Genomic DNA, 17255 nt, shown 5'->3' on the forward strand with positions numbered 1-17255 from the left:
TTGTTAAAGCAGGTAAGCTGGTGCCTTAGGAGACGTAGCTATCACATTCTACTATAGAATTTTCCATTCTGTATCATCTGGATTCTTATTTAAAATTTAAACTAACTTTGTTCTTCCTACTGCATAAGAATGTTTATACCACTTTATGCTTAGTAAGTGATTAAAAGTATATGTCAGTTAAAATCAGGACAGTCTCCTTTATTCTAAGTCCTGTTCCTGTTCTCCATCATCTTACATAGGAACCTTCCTCTTTCAATGGTTTATATTATAAAACCTAATTGAAGTAAACCCTATAAAACTTATGCTACAATTATTTTAAACCCTAGCATAACAGTATTATCTTTGATATGAATCTGAAAATCAATTTATTTCTTATCTTTTGATAGATATTCATTAGTATGTTCTATCCTATTTTGTTACTTATATTTTGGAAAAGTTTCTTAATGTTAGAATAGTATTACATAACTCCTCTACTTATCCATTTATTCATTTTATTTATTGTGTAATCTATTCTAAAAATTGCACTGGATAATGGTAATATATTAGCAAAGAAGACAAATAGTGCCATTACCCCCTTGGAATTTTCAATCTGGTAGTAATAAGAATAAGAGTTTCCTGAATATTATAATCTGATATAATATACTCAGAGAAGATGTAATAGCAGAACAACCCAGCACTGAAAAACTGTTGTATGAGCTGAAATGTGATTAATAACTAGGATGTTGAGAAATAGTAAAGTCTGTGAGGTCAACTTAACTTGGTCAGACTTAAAAAGAAAATAAGCACTCTTCTTTATATATATAAAGATACATAAGATATCCACCACTTCATTTTTCTACCCCACCCTGCTTTAAATATACAAGTAAGACAAATGGTTTACAGTATGTACAAACTAAAAACATAATCGCTGAAAAGGAAATCTGATTTAAAAAGAACTTATATTGTATGATTTTATTTACCTGAATGCAAAAACATAAAAAGTAGATTAAGTGTTATGAAGGCATGGGGGAGGGTGAATGGAGAATAAATGTTAATGGGTATTGGGATATTTCTGGAAGTGATAAAAGTGCCCAGGCATTAGAAAGTTCTGATGGCTGCACAAGTGTAATATACTAAATTCTCTGAATTAAATACATTAGAACATGACTTTCAGGGTAAGTGAATGATTCTCAACAAAATTGTACAAGAAAAGCCATTATTGATGTTCCAGTAAAGATTTCACAATAACTTATTTAAAATAACTTAATTAACAAATGTACACATTCAAGGTGTTTATCCCATGTATAACCATAAATTAATTATATTCCATGAACTTACAATGAGCTCACAGGCTCCACACATCGGGTCTCAGCACATTATTTGCATCATATATGGGGGGGTCACAATAAATCATCATGAAACCAACTTTTCATGTACAACCAAAGCAAAAGAAAGGCCTCAGAGGGGAAGAGAAGGAGGAAGGAGGAAAACCATAGATAAGAGAACCTTTAGAAACATCAAAAAAACTCACAGATCCATTATCATAATCCAGAAACACCCCAACCCGACCCAGAGGCCTTTGCACATGCTGAATTAAAGGTGGAGAGTTGGTGGAGAGACTATAGTGATTGCTCCTCTTTGAGGAAATTAACAAAAATATTTCATCAGAATCAAGAACGATATTGGTATCTGCTGTCCAGGAATCTCGACAGACTCCCAGAATCCAGGTGGAGGAGTGGGTCACATCCACTTCCCAGTAATGCCTGCCAGAAGTGAACACTTGTGCTCCCCACACAGCAAAGCTCTCCACTCCCTGGGGATCCATGGGTGCGCTGCCATGGTCGTCTCCGAATATCACACGTCTCACATCCTCAGAAAGGCTTATATAGCAAGGAGTCATTTCCGTACTCAGAGCATTATCCACTGACAAGGAAAAATATTATATTAGTGAGTGCTATGAGGGACAGAGGCTCTGTGGCCCAATTATTCACTTCAGTTGCTTTTCTTCCAAGAAAATACAGAAAAGAGGAAGCCAAGAGAGTTCAGCACCATGCATCCATGAAGATGAAATGTCATTACAACTCTACAGCACATACAATTATATATTATTCCTTAAATAATAGAGAAAAAATGTGACCATATCACTGGGCGAAGTAATGATTAAATGTCTACCTCTGTACAGTTTCTTTCAGGACTTATCTAAAATTTTTTTTTCTTTAATAGAAAATCTTCTTGTATTATTTGTCTTTAAGATCATCAACAGGCAGACATCACTTTCCCGTGATGTGAGTATTAATTGGAATGTAAGTTATGCCTGTTATAGTCTCAAACCTCTAAACTTTGCTAGAAATTGACACATGTAAAGTTTATAAGTTTCTGAAAGGAATACTCTGGCTTTACAATATCTCTTTAGCTCCTGATTCAATCTACTCTGCATTCCTGCCCTCTGGTACCTAGACCTGCTCTCTTGAATGGAGCTAACATGTTTAGGCCATGTTCACAGATCCCTCCCCTTTCAGTTGTTACATATCTGATGGCATTAAAATTGTCCTGATTATGGATATTTTAGTCATTTTTGTATCAAAATGCTCTGATTTTGTAAATAATAAAGGTTACTTGTAGAATGCATGTAAATGCACATAGAATAGAGCCAATTAAAAACCATTATGCGAAATCTAACCCTCAAAATTGAATTAAATTGAATAAACACAAAATACTGATGCCACCGTGACAACTAGTGTCCTCATAACTACATGATCTGAATATTCTTTATCCTCTTATTCTGAAGACAAAGTATGTACATTGCTTTACATTTTTTTCAAACTCTAACTCAGGAAATTGAGTTTTGATCTTTGTAGTATTACTATGCAGGTGGAGAAGATGCACATGTTTTGGAAAACTATGTATTACCTACATATCAAAAATTATAAAACATAAATGGGAAAAGCCACCACCAAGGGATCCAATAAGGAAATGATTTGAGGCTGGACTGCCAAGCAGCTGGCTCTTACCTCTGAAGTTGTTGAGCATGTCTAGGACTCCAGTTATGCGCCATGAAGGGAGCTCCGGGTTCACTGGCTGGGTCTTTTGCATCTGTGCCAAATCAGCCCTGCAAAAAAATGGTCTCAGTTATATTTCCAGGCCCAGAGCTAATCACACAGTCATACAAAGATATCATATTTTCATCTAAGATGTTTCCTCAGAATTCTGCCAGTTTTGGTTAACTGCACGTGCATTTTATTCCACACTCTAGGGGCCATACAAATGTTACTTTTTCTGAATTTTCTTGCATAAAAACCCAATTTCCCCAGATATGTTGTTTTCAGACATTACACAACTTCTAAACTCATTAAAAGACATTGCATCCCTCTGCCCATTACACCCCGAGGGTATGCAAAAATCCTGGAAATATTTCAGAGAGCAAAAATCTCAGACAAAAGTCTTTGGGACCTCAGCCTGTACCTGTCACTAACACTAGTCAGCGTCTAACATAGAATATGAACTGAGACAAAAAGCTTTAATCTTTTGAGCAAAACAAAGGAGTCTAATTCCAGCCTGAGAACACTGATGCTGAGGGTCCTAAGGCAACCATTTTCCTGTGGTCTTTCCTAGAACTGGGTATATTGTGATGGAGCAAGTCCTGGTCATTGATGCTTCTAGGAACAAAACCTTCCTCCTCAGCCCACCCAGAGGGAATCTCTCTCCTCCTTCTGTCTTTTTTTTTTTTAACCTCCCACCCTCTACAGTAGAAGAAAACACTATGATTCTGCAGATTAATTTTGTATTAAGATCTGTGGGGTGAGGCTGGTAAGGATGGATGGACTGGGAAGAACAAACTTCAGAATGGCAAACTGTTTTTACATATATTTGAATTCATACAAATTTTAAGATGAAAACTTTCCAGACCTAAGAGAAGAAGACCTCAGGCCCTCTTTTGAAACAAAAATGGAAATAGCCACTCAGAATGATATTAGTACCTCAAAATGTATACATCCCCTTCATTCACAAGAGAATGAACTTTTCAGAAATAGCATTTTTTTTTAGTGTGAACTCACCTTGCCGATACATTTCTCATATCCTGCAAAAAAATAAAAGATAATGTTAATTGTGAGAGATTTTTCCTTCTGCATCTTTTCTCATACTCTTGTTTCTTTCTGTTTTACTGTTTTAAAAATGTCAATCTTTTTATTCCCCTCTAAGGAATCATTCTAGGCTACGTTAATAACAGAACCTCAACTAAATATGAAAAGCTTCATCAGTGGGCATGAAGAAGAAAGGAGCTGAGCAAGAGATGGTGGAGTAAAGCAAAGATATCTAGGTTTCCAGTGTCATTAATTTCCTAATCATATTTCCAAGGAAAGGTCTGACCACACATGACAACTATTAAAACAAAACAGAACCATATGAGAAACGGAGTACACGGACATTGATGAGCAACTTTTACAAACCTCACCCAGACAAGGGGAAAACCCTCAACGTCTTCAGCAAATCACTGTTGTATGGGACATCAGAGAGTGAGGAGGAACTAGGGCATATAAATGGAGTATTACTAACCTTCCCCTAGCCTCAAGTTCTAATGATTTTAGATGATCTCACTGTGTGGATATTACTCCAAATTATATTGAAGAGAATTTTGTTATATGTGATCTGCGAAAATGGTAAAAATTTCCCAAAGATTACCAAAGTATGCAGTAATAAGTGACTGGACAAATGTAATGTAATGGTGGGAGTCAGACAGCATGTGTCACTTAGCTTAGAGCAGTGACATATGCAGGTGACATGTACATGTCCTGGCAGCAATGTCCAGCAAGGGTTTCCTGTCTCTGAAGATGGACCCTCCCTCCTCACCTGGAGCAGGTCCACGTCAGGCATGTGGCACGTCTCCCACAGCTCTCTGTACATGTCTTTCATCCTTTCTAAATGTTGGGTCATTCTCACTTGACTGTCTTGTAGTTGTTGGAAAAGCTCTTTTGTTTCTCTTTCCAGTGCCTGCAGATGCAGTTGCTCCTCCTCATCGAGAAATATATGCATCTTTTGATATTGAATAGTGATTATCACCTTCCTTAATGAGACATAGTCCTGCAGAGATGTTTGGTTAAAAGAATTACATGTTCTCACTCTCAATAGAAAAGTTCAAATAATTATATGCTGGGTGTAATCAAACAATTTGTAAACTTTCTGCTTCACTCTTGCAAAGAGTCTTGAATATTTGGTGTTGTTTTCTGTCCATCTTTTTCAATATTCCTATTCTCTCTCCGCTTTTAAATCAAAACTTATATAAAGACTTCTGGTTTCTGTCACTGTGATGCTTCTTTACAGTTCTTACTGAGTCCATTATTTCCTCTATTTATTTCTCTTTTAGGATTTTTCCATATGTGATTCGCCTAAATGTTAAAGAACATTTAGCCATACAACATATTATGCTTTTTTTCTTTTTTACTTTTACTATATTTTAACTCTATATACTCTTCTATTTCTGTCCTCTTCCTCACACCCAGTCTTAGTGAAATGTTGTCTCATCTGCAGTGTCTGAAAAGGTTTATACCAAACTTCAAATTTGACTACAATACATATCATACCATTTATCCAGTATACTAGAATTAATTTGGCTAGCTTGTGTGGGCTGCTCTCTTTGCGATTCCTATTATATCAATTGAAATCACTACATTTTCTTGTGATGAAATCACTATCTTTTAACTGGTAGTTGGAATTTAGCTAAAAAGTATAAGCCAACATTATGTTTATTTGCATAAAAATAAAGGAAATACTTTCATTCTTACCACTAACGAACGAAATTTGCTAGTTTCCTGATTTAGATTATTTTGTGTCTCTTGATTGGTTTTCCATAAATAGTCCATTTCTTTTGTAAGTTTCTCCTGCAAAAGAAGCAAGAAGCTTAGCAATAATGAAGACAGTATACTAGATTTCATTCCCTTATCAATTAAATAAAAAGGCTGTAATTGAAAGAAACATAAATTCAAGTTAGAGTGGAGTGGTCAGATTTTACCATGTTAAACAAATTTGGTTCTAATAATTTAGATTTGAAAAGTCATAGAAATATAATAAAGAGTTTTAAGGGACCCTGCAGATAATATCATCAATTTTCTGAGAAACTGGCTTTTATATTACATGACTTTGAAAAGTGTTCTTGGTGCTGGTCACCTGTTCCACAGCTCCATTCTACACGTTTGAACAATGTTTCTAAAGAAACCTCCCTTAGTGAAGTGTCAACACAGCTATGATTAGAGTGCCAAATTAGTCAGCAACATTGAAAGGATACATTTGTGTTATGATTGACATGGAATAATCACCACCTCCACCATCTGCATTCTCATCACCATCATTGTCATAGGCCCTCATCATTCTTATTTGGGATTATATACATATCAAACTGCCTTAGAGGCATCACATACCTTGCATTCCTCAGCAGCCCATCCTATTGGACTGTGGCTGTGAGCCATGTGCTCTGGTGACTCAGAGCAGGGCCCACAGTGCAACTGCTTGTCAACCTCACAGAAGAGCTCCTTAGTCTCCTCATGGAGCACACAGATATTGTGTGAGTTGTTGATGTTCTGAGGTCTGGTCTGTCTGGCTAGGGAAGCCAGCTTTTTGAGTGTAACATTGGTGTTGAAGTCGGGCTTCGCTGAGATTTCTCTGCACTCACGGCAGCGCATTGGTGCTCTGCCTTCTTCCCAGCAGAGGCAGAGGCAGGGCCTGCAAAAGCTGTGCCCACAGTCAATGGTGACTGGGTCTATGAAGTAGTTCATGCAAATAGAGCAAATGAGCTCATTCTGAAAGGCTTGCAGGGTGTCTGAATCCATATCTCTGAAAATGAAGAAAAAGGTGAGAATTTCTTTTTCTTATTTTTATTTGCCCTGATGAAAAGGAAAAAAAGGCCAGTGGACAATTTTCCTTGTCTACTTGAGGTCTGCCAATATGTCTAATAAGTTAGCTCCAGTACAAACTGAGACATAGTAAATGCAAACATGCTGGATTTATAAAGTTTTCCCTCAATAGCCATTGAAAATTGGGTCCAGGACTCCCTGAGATACCAAGATCCTAAGATGTTCCAGGCTCTTATTAGTAAATGGTGTGGGATTTGCATGTAACCTAAACCTATCCTCCTGAATACTTTATGTCTAGGTTACTTTGAATGCCTAATACAATGTAAATGCTGTATAAATACTTGTAATGCCATACTGTTTAGGAACAGCAAGAAGATTGTTAAAAATATGTACATGTTTGGCAGGGTGCGGTTACTCATGCCTGTAATCCCAGCACTTCGGAAGGCCGAGGTGGGAAGATCATGAGGTCAGGAGACCGAGACCATCCTGGCTAACATGGTGATACCCTGTCTCTACTAAAAATGCAAAAATTTAGCCGGGCATGGCGGCACGTGCCTGTAGTCCCAGCTATTCAGGAGGCTGAGGCAGGAGAATTGCCTGAACCCAGGAGGTAGAGGTTGTAGTGAGTGGAGATGATGCCACTACACTCCAGCATAGGTAATAGAGTGAGACTCTGTCTCCCAAAAAAAAAAGGGATATGTTGTTCAGTACAGCTGCTTTTTTCTTCCTGTAAATATTTTTTTCTGAGATTAGTTGAATCCACGGGTATGAAACTTATGGATATGAACAACCACTACGATTCAAATGAGAAAATGAGATGAGAGCCCTCATGGTATTTTGTTAAACAAGCCATGCTCTCAATCATTCCCAGTTACTTAGCAAGCTTAAAGCCTGGGTAGACGCTAAAAGCTGAGATGATTTCTCAGTCACTTATATAAGCTGATTCTTATTTCTTAATCTCATTCTTAAGAACATTCTTAATCTCGTTCTGTCTCTGTCATTCTCTCTCAACGATTCCATGATGATAATATATGAAAGACACTTAGTATCTCTGCTATTATTCTGTACTCCCTGCCTCCAAACTCACCTATGAAGTTTGCTCACACAATTATAAATGAAGTAGGTTTTATCTAAGATTGATTAATCAGAGTGGACTATCAGCTCCTAAAATTATCAATCATTAAATTTGTCCTTTTAACTTTAATATCAAAACTCTTCCTTTCAAAACATTAATTGTACATAATATCTATTATTTTTAATTTAGAAAATTTTTTCCATAGTCAGTTCAGATGATTAGAGAGAACACTGTCACATTCTGAAATAACGAATATTTAAACTGTAATAATTTAAAAGAATTAATCAACAATTAATTATCTTGTAAAATAACAATAAAAGTGAACACATGTATTAGATTTTCCACTCTACACTAGAAAATCTGGGAATGCAGTTAATGGAAGCCTGGCCACAAATTCATCTCTCCTCTTAGTGACTTGGGAGTTGCAGCCTCTTGGGAGCCCTTGTCAGAGGGTTATATCTATTTTCTTTCTTTCTTTCTTTCTTTCTTTCTTTCTTTCTTTCTTTCTTTCTTTCTTTCTTTCTTTCTTTCTTTCTTTCTTTCTTTCTTTCTTCTTTCTTTCTTTCTCTCTCTCTCTCTTTCTCTCCCTTCCTTTTTTTTTTTTTTTTTTTTGTTGTTGTTGTTGTTGTTGAGGTGCATTCTCACTCTGTCACCCGGGCTGGAGTGCAGTGGCGTGATCTCAGCTCACTGCAACCTCCGCCTCCCAGGTTCAAGCAATTCCCCTGCCACAGCCTCCCAAGTAGCTGGTATTACAGGCACCCATCACAATGCTAGGATAATTTTTTGTATTTTAAGTAAAAATGTGGTTTCACCATGTTTGCCAGGCTGGTTTCTAACTCTAGACCTCAAGCGATCTGCCTGCCTTGGCCTCTCAAAATGCTAGGCTGCAAACATGAGTCATCATGCCCGGTCAATTAAAACTATTTTCAACGGCTTTCCCATCTAGTCTGCAAACTGCAAATTTTGAAGAGACGCAAATAAGACCTTTGCAACAAGAATTTTCAAAGTAATTCAACATTTTTAACATTGACTTTGGTGTACATTATAACCATTACTACATGCCCACATTCTACCGAACATTTTAGGTATTTTATGGGTTCTATCATTGCATGAAACTATCGAAATATATCTTTTCACACTTAAAAAAATCTAACAATACAGAAAATAGTCACATAAGAAGAATCAAATGGCAAGGCAACACAAACCAGATGTTACAAATTGAAGATGCTTTATACGGATTTTCTGTAAAATCACTAAAACAGTTACCTGTTTCCTTAGAAAAGAACCAAGCATGCTGCCAGGTAAATTTAAAGTATTTTTAAGAGAAAAAGTGAGCATGATGGGTTTACTGCAAATTTTATACTCACAAGGCTACTATGAATGGTCTCAGTCTAGAAGCTCAGTAGATATCCAGATACAAGTAACTCCTGGTGCTCCAAAGCCCAACAGCCACAAATCTGGTGGGTCCTCACTGAAGGAGAGAGAAGTCTCTGGACAAGCATCCTTTTAAAGGGTATGGGCCTATGAAAGACCACACCCACTTCCTGAGGTTGATTAGATTGCGCAGAAAGGAGTAAATTGGCTGATTAGGTTTATAAAGTATTGAAAACCACACTTGGGGGCTCAGAGCTCAACAGACAAGTTCGGAATGAGATGTAAGAAAGTTGACTTAACACAGGTTAATCAAAGAAATATTTTAAGTACAAGAATTATTTTATTAAACATTATCACATGCTAATTTTTTTTTTTTTTTTTTTTTTTTTTTTTTTTTTTTTGAGACGGTATCTCACTCTGTCATCCAGGCTGCAGTGCAATGGCTTGGTATTGGCTCACTGCAACCTCTGCCTCTCGAGTTCAAGCAATTCTCCTGCCTCAGTCTCCCAAGTAGCTGGGATTACAGGCACCCGCCACTAAGCCCAGCTAATTTTTGTACTTTTAGTAGAGACGGGGATTCACCGTGTTTCTCAGACTAGTCTTGAACTCCTGACCTCAGGTGATCTGCCCACCTTGGCCTCCCAAAGTGCTGGGATTACAAGCGTGAGCCACTGCACTGGGCCACATGCTAATTTTAAAATTTTGTTTCTCACTCTGTTTTAAAATTATAATTGCTCAAGTGCCTAGCCATTATGTATCTGAATATGTTCAAAGATAAAACATTAACTGTGATTACCAGCACATCTGTACTGTGTAACTCTCTTGTTTCAAAAAGTATAGCAAAGAATACAATTGTGTTTCACATAACTGTATATATGATGGTTGATAGAATTAGTTGTATCAGCTTGTTTTTCTTATATTTACTATTTTGACTATTTCCTAATGATTGTTTTCACTATTTCCTAATGGATTTACTGCAAATTTTGTACTCACAAGGCTACTATGAATGGTCTCAGTCTAGAAGCTCTGTAGATATCCAGACTACAAGTAACTCCTGGTGCTCTAAAGCCCAGCAGCCACAAATCCGGTGGGTCCTCCCTGAAGGAAAGAGAAATCTCTGGACAAGCATCCTTTTAAACTGTATGGGACCACGGAAGACCACACCCACTTCCTGAGATTGATTAGATTACACAGAAAGGGGTAAATTGGCTCATTAGATTTATAAAGTATTGAAAACCACACTTGGGGGCCCAAAACTCAACAGACAAATTTTGAATGAGATGTAAGAAAGTTGACTTAACACAGGTTATTAAAAAATATATTTTAACTATAACAATTATTTCATTAAATATTATCACATGCTAATTGGTGTTTTTGTTTGTTTTTGTTTTTTGCTTTTTTTGAGATGGTATGTCGCTCTGTAGCCCAGGCTGGAGTGGAATGGCTCGGTCTCGGCTCACTACAACCTCTGCTTCTCGAGTTCAAGTGGTTCTCTTGCCTCAGACTCCCAAGTAGTTGGGATTACAGGCACCCACCACTATGCCCAGCTAATTTTTGTATTTTTAGTAGAGACGGGGTTTCACCATGTTGCTCAGGCTGATCTTGAACTCCTGACCTCAGGTGATCTGCCCACCTCTGCCTCCCAAAGTGCTGGGATTACAGGAGTGAGTCACTGTACCAGGCCACATGCTAACTTTAAAATTTTGTTTCTCACTCTGTTTCAAAATTATAATTGCTTAAGTGCCTAGCCGTTATTTATCTGAATATGTTCAAAGATAAAACATTAACTGGGATTACCAGCACATCTGTACTGTGTAACTCTCTTGTTTAAAAAAGTAGAGCAAGGAACTCAATTGTGTTTTACATAATTGTATATATAATAGTTGATAGAATTAGTTGTATCAACCTGTTTTTCTTATTTTTACTATTTTATGATTATTTCATAATGACCGTGTTATATGAAAATAAAATTTGTTTTTTATTCATCCACCTTTTTCAATAATTTTAAAACTGATACTTTACATATATATGTACATAACTATCTATATCAATGTTATGTATTCATATTTTTTAAATTATATAATAATTATTTACACAATAATAATAATTATTATTACTTTTTTTTGAGACGCAGTCTCCCTCTGTCACCCAGGCTGGAGTGCAATGGCACGATCTCGGCTCACTGTAACCTCTGTCTCCCAGGTTCAAGTGATTCTCCAGTCGCAGCCTCCCGAGTAGCTGGGATGACAGGTGTCTGCCACCATGACTGGCTAATTTGGGTATTTTTAGTTGAGATAAGGTTTCACCAACTTGGCCAGGCTGGTCTCGAACTCCTGACATCAGGTGATCTGCCCATCTCAGCCTCCCAAATTGCTGGTATTACAGGCATGAGCCATGGCACCTGGCTGCTATTTACACAATAATTATGTGCATAATTACCTTTAACAGTGCATGAAAGTTATTTTTAACACAGTTGCCATACTAACAGATTTTGTTGTTGTTTACCATGATTTAATAAATTCATAAATTATCTAATGTTTGGGGATTTAGGTCATTTTTATAAACTGAAAATTACAAACCTTGCTAGAAGTTGAAAAAGTAAAAATCTATATAAAAATCACCATTTATATATTAATAGACACTTAAAAAGTATAAAATTTATAAAAGCCAGAATATCCTAGGAAAAGATGAAGTGGCTGTCTTTTTCATCAGTCCATGGCATTGCAAATTAGTATGTTTTCTGAAGTGTCATTTGATCAGCATTATGCTTCAAAAAAAAATCCAATAAAGTTAAGAAAAGGTAATCATAGATACTTATATGCAGACTTTTCCAGAAATGTCGTTCTTTGAAAACTGCTTCAAACACTTCTTAAAATGTTGCATATTATCTAGCTAAGTGTAGAGAAGAAAGACTTTCTAGCATTCTCACTTCTCAGTAAAAATTCAATTCTATATTTTGTAGACTGCCCTGTATTAGACAGAAATAAACAATAAGCAACTTATGAGATGCATATAAAAGAATAGAAAATAGTTGCAAATTGTATCGTTAGTAGCTGAAAAAGTTATTATCTATTTTACTACAACTGTGTTCCCATGCAGGATAGGTAAGAGAGAAAAAGCAGTATTTCCTTGCCTAACTAAAAAATACCCTGTCATTCAAGTGAAAATATCAGACATTTATTGATTACCAACTCTGTGCTAAAAACTGTTCTGAGTGCTTCACATGTTCTAACTTACTTAATTCCTACAACAACCCCATGAGATAAATAATATTTTACACTGATTTAAAGATTAAGAAATGTAAGAACAGGAAACTTTAATAATTTGCCCATAGGCATACTCTAATGAAGTAGGAGAGCTAGGGTTTGAAACCAGGCAGTCTCTGAAACCTGTTTTCCTTTTAGTGACATGACATACGTTGCCAAAGTATGTTCCTAAGCCACCAAATTACATACGATATTTTTGGGGGGATGCTTCTTGCATGCTGGCAGAATTGATTGAAAGTTCACTAATCTTTCAAGTAGTCCATTTTTTTTGAATAACAATATGCACACTGTCCCACATCTACCATACTGTCCAACTCTCTATCAATGACATGACAAAAAGCCTGTGAGCATGCTCAGCCAAACCCTATAACAAAGGCATTGTGGAAATCCTAGTGTGCAGTGCAGCTCTTCTTTTCAAAGCACAGAATGTCTCAGAGGGTCTCATATGCGCGCTATTCTGATCACTCACAAAATGAGTGTCTACTATGAACTCTCCTTACTGCTAGAGATTGAAGCCAAAATAGTAACAAACCTGCACATTCTGCATATGTATCCCGAAAATTAAAGTAAATTTTTTTTTAAAAGTATAAATTTAAAAAAAAGACTAAGTCCTTAAGGAGCTCATGGTTTAATAGTTGATAGAAAGGAAGGGACAGTCATCCTAAAAGTCTTCCTAAAAGAAACAATACCTAAGCTAAAACCCAAAGGATGAGGGTAGTCTTATCTTTTCTGATAGTAAAATCTATGTGACAGTAGTTGTCATGAGAAAAGATTTCGGGACGTGGCATGGTGGCTCATGCCTGTAATCCCATCACTTTTGGAGGCCTAGGTGGTTTCACCAGTCAAGCTGAGAAATTCGAGGTCAGCCTACGCAACATGGTGAATCTCCATCTCCACAAAAAATAGAAAAATTAGACAGACATGATGGTGCACGCCTGTAATCTCAGCTACTTGGGAAACTCAGGCTGGACAATTGCCTGAGCACAGGAGGCAGAGTTTGCATTGAGCCGGGATTGTGTCACTGACTCTCGCCTGGGGGACAGAGTGAGATCCTGTTTCATACACACAAAAGAATATTAGTTCTGTCTTCTTGCTGGCTTGATGTCCTTCCATTACATCTAGGCCAGAATGCTTGATGAAATGCAAATGTGCCTATATTCCTACCTGCTTAATCTCATTATGGGATTTAGATAAACTATAAGAAAGTAGTTACACTCCTCTCAATGTCTTCCAAAACGTACTTGATGTATTTGGTCCTCAATGTATGAAGTGTTCCTCCCACAAATGCCTTGGACTCTAGTAAGGGTGAGTTCTTTGTATTTCTTTAACTTGCCACAATCATCCATACCACTATTATATTGTATAACATGATTACCTTGTCAGTGGAAATATAAATAAGTGAAATTAGTTTGAATCGCTGTGGCATTGCCCAGTAGAATTGATGATCCACAAATTATATAACCCAGACATTCCACCTATCAGAAGATACTGTCAGGAAAGAAAATCTATTGAGTATTTGCATTAGGAGACATGTTCACAAAAATCAAAATATGAAAATCATTCCAAATATACAACAGCAGAAAATGAATAAATATATTTTATGATGCACCATTTATCCAACTTTGGGTTATCCGCTACAAACTCACTCTTGATTGTTTACATAAATAGATCTGGATCCTTTAAATGTTTTTCCTTTGCCACGTGTTATGATGTCAATCTTTGTGAGTAGAAAGCTTTGGAGAGAAATTCCAAAAAAGAGCTTCCAATCTGCTTTGGAAATGACACCTCCAGTGTCTGGCCCGGAGGGCATACAGGGATACACCAATGCCCAGATTGTGTAGTTCAGGCTGCTGCTGTAGCACCCACTTCCTGAAGTTCACTGGGGCCCACGAGAACTCAGCAGCCACGAGCTTCTCCTGATACTGCCCTTTTCCATATTTGCTGTGGAGCCCGTCTGGCATGACATTTCTTCATAAACAGCTTCACCAGTGGCCCAGAAGGCAAGTCTCTGGGAGCTCTGAAGTGTGGATTTAAAGCAAGTTTTTCAAGAGCAACAGCACAGCGACTTCTAAACATTCTGTGAGGCCGAGGGGTGAGCGGAATCTTCATTGGCTACTCCAACTTCACCCTGGAAACAATGGCAATTCCTTATACGTGCTCACCACATATTATTTAGACTTCCCCTTACATTCTACTAGACAATATGTCCTTGCTCAAATGCTGTTATAATTAATTATTCTTTATATTAACTTTCCCCATTCACATTATTATATGTTTTCTCTTTCTTGACAGACCATGAATCTTACTTTCATTTGAATAAATGCTATCCATCTATCTGTCTATCTACTTACCTATCTATCTATCTGAACACTTAAACACCAGTGAAAAAAAAATCAAGTACCATAAAACTATACATGGTATGACTTTATTTTAAAGAGTTCAAAACTACCTAAAGCCAAACCATGAAACATGTAAATAATATAGCCATGTGTGATAAAATTATAAAGAATAACAGAGGAAATAAAGATAAACATAAAATTCAAGAAAGTGAAAAAACACAACTGTCATTAGTGCATGGGGAACCCAAAGATATTGGAAATGTTATTTTCTTAATACGGTTAGTAAGTTCACAGATATTCATTTCATTATTATTTTCCTCTATACTTGTGTGTTACATGAGAGTCTTTTATATAAATAAAATATTTTCAATTAAAAAATAACTATTTCTTATGCTATAGAGGGATTACGTTTACTAAACGTGTAATTTAATCAGTGTCCCAACTAGTGTGCTGAGATCATGATCCTCTCAGCCTTGGGAGGCCTCAGGCAGGGCGTGAGACCTCTGGCTTGGAGCAGTTGTGCATATTCTACACTGTGCTCTATGACAAACTGATGTTTTCCCATGTGTGAAGAGACATGAACACATTAGACTTCATTCCTCGATAATACCAGATGAGAGTTTTATGATATTTGTCTGTTCCCCTTGGATTTAATACTGAGTTTGGGTCTTCCACTTCAGAATAACCTTGTATGATTATAAATTTTAATTTTTTTATTTTTTAATCCATTACAAGAAAACAAAAGAAAACATATATGCAAACATATATATGGACACTCACATAACTGTATATAATATCTAGCTTTATTTCTAATATACTAATTTAAAAATTCATCAGTAGAACCCATCATGATTCTTCCTGAGTGATATACCACACAAATTCAATATAGGTTATCTAAAGAATCCCCATAGGCTACTTGTTTCAAAGCCTCGGAAACTGCCTGCACTGTGAAGGCTGCAACAGAAATTTTTCTCTTCACTTCTCCCCTAGCCTTGCAAGGGTCCACTTTGCTTTTCATTTCAAACAGAGCATTAGAAATTCCTGGAAATGACTCCCCTGAATACTTGCTGTGGCTGCTTGGAGCATAGATGACATGCCTCCTGATAAAACAGCTGCTGTTTACTAGTTCCCAAATGATATAGAGGAGAAACACAAGAGCACTCTACAATTCTAACACTGAATATTTCTAATTTAACAATTTGAATCAGCCACTTGTCAACTGAACTTCTACATTCAATCATCTCTAAAGACTCCTGTGGCCGGGTGTGGTGGCTCAAGCCTGCAAGCCCAGCAATTTGGGAGGCCAAGGTGGGTGGATCATGAGGTCAAGAGTTCAGGACTAGCCTGGATAACATGGTGAAACCCCTTCTCTATTAAAAACACAAAATAATTAGCGAGGCACGGTGACACGTGCCTGTAATCCCAGCTACTCAGGAGGCTTAGGCAGGAGAATTGCTTGAACCTGGCAGGCGGAGGTTGCAGTGAGCTGAGACGGCGCCACTGCACTCCAGCCTGGGCTCCAGAGCGAGACTGTCTCAAAAACAAAGCAAACAAAACAAACAAACAAAAACAACCAACAAAACAAACAACAAAAAATGTAAAGTGATAAGTGGTTCAATGCTATAATAGTAGCAACGATATAGTAACCACAGCAATCATGCTCGGTATTAAAGTAATTACTTATAATTTTCCTAATTCTTTAAAATAAACTACATACAGTTGATATTAGTATTTCACAAAGGAGGAAACTGAGGTCTGAGAAATCAAGTGACTAAATGATTTGTCCCAAGGCACATTACAAGTAAGTGCTGAATTTTTATTACATTACGAAAAATTATAGCACAACTCTGATCATCAAAGTCTTGTGATTAGCCAACCTTCTATTCTGTTTTTTGTCCTTTTTAAAAACTTCACACTACTATGTTAGAATATTTAACATAAAACATGAAGAATCATCAAAAACAATTTTGTAATGTTTCACATGACCACAGCAGAAGAATGTTTATAGAATGGGCTAAGACAGTTCACACGACAGACCTAGAAAGGAAGGACGAATAGAAGTAAAGAGATAAATAAGGCCAGGAACAGTGGCTCATGCCTGTAATCCCATAAATTTGGGAGGCTGGGCTGGGAGGATTGCTTGAGGCCTGGAGTTGTAGACCTTCCTGGGCAACACCGGGATACTCTGTCTTGACAAATCTAAGTACAAATATTAGCTAGGCATTCTGGCACGTGACTGTCGTCCTAGTGATTTTGGAGGCTGAGGTGGAAAGATTGATCAAGCTCAGGAGTTTGAGGCTGCAGTGAGCTGAGATTGCACCACTGAACTCCAGTTTGGGAGACAGTGTGAGACCGTCTCTTAAGAACAACAACAACA

The 17255-nt window shown here is 37.1% G+C and overlaps 1 protein-coding gene across 1 annotated transcript; it reads right to left on the bottom strand.

Annotated features, from left to right (window-relative positions):
- Window positions 1-1400: 1400 nt before the first annotated feature.
- Window positions 1401-6800, bottom strand: LOC102115028 (tripartite motif-containing protein 64C-like). The gene is made up of 6 exons (XM_015436043.3): window positions 6393-6800; window positions 5760-5855; window positions 4828-5058; window positions 4035-4057; window positions 2991-3088; window positions 1401-1902 (listed from the first exon to the last, which is right to left on the bottom strand). Exons 1-6 carry the CDS (start codon window positions 6798-6800, stop codon window positions 1409-1411), a joined length of 1350 nt encoding a protein of 449 aa, XP_015291529.3. The 3' UTR covers window positions 1401-1408.
- Window positions 6801-17255: the final 10455 nt, after the last annotated feature.

The sequence above is a fragment of the Macaca fascicularis genome, chromosome 14 (genome assembly GCF_037993035.2).
Source record: "Macaca fascicularis isolate 582-1 chromosome 14, T2T-MFA8v1.1".
Classification (NCBI taxonomy): Eukaryota; Metazoa; Chordata; class Mammalia; order Primates; family Cercopithecidae; genus Macaca; species Macaca fascicularis.

Coding starts and splice junctions, on each gene's coding strand:
- LOC102115028 (XM_015436043.3), bottom strand. CDS start 6,800: ATGGATTCAGACACCCTGCAAGCCTTTCAGAATGAGCTCATTTGCTCT. Junction 5,856..6,392: donor GGGCTGCTGAGGAATGCAAG/GTATGTGATGCC, acceptor CTTCTTTTGCAG/GAGAAACTTACAAAAGAAAT. Junction 5,059..5,759: donor GCAAATTTCGTTCGTTAGTG/GTAAGAATGAAA, acceptor ACATCTCTGCAG/GACTATGTCTCATTAAGGAA.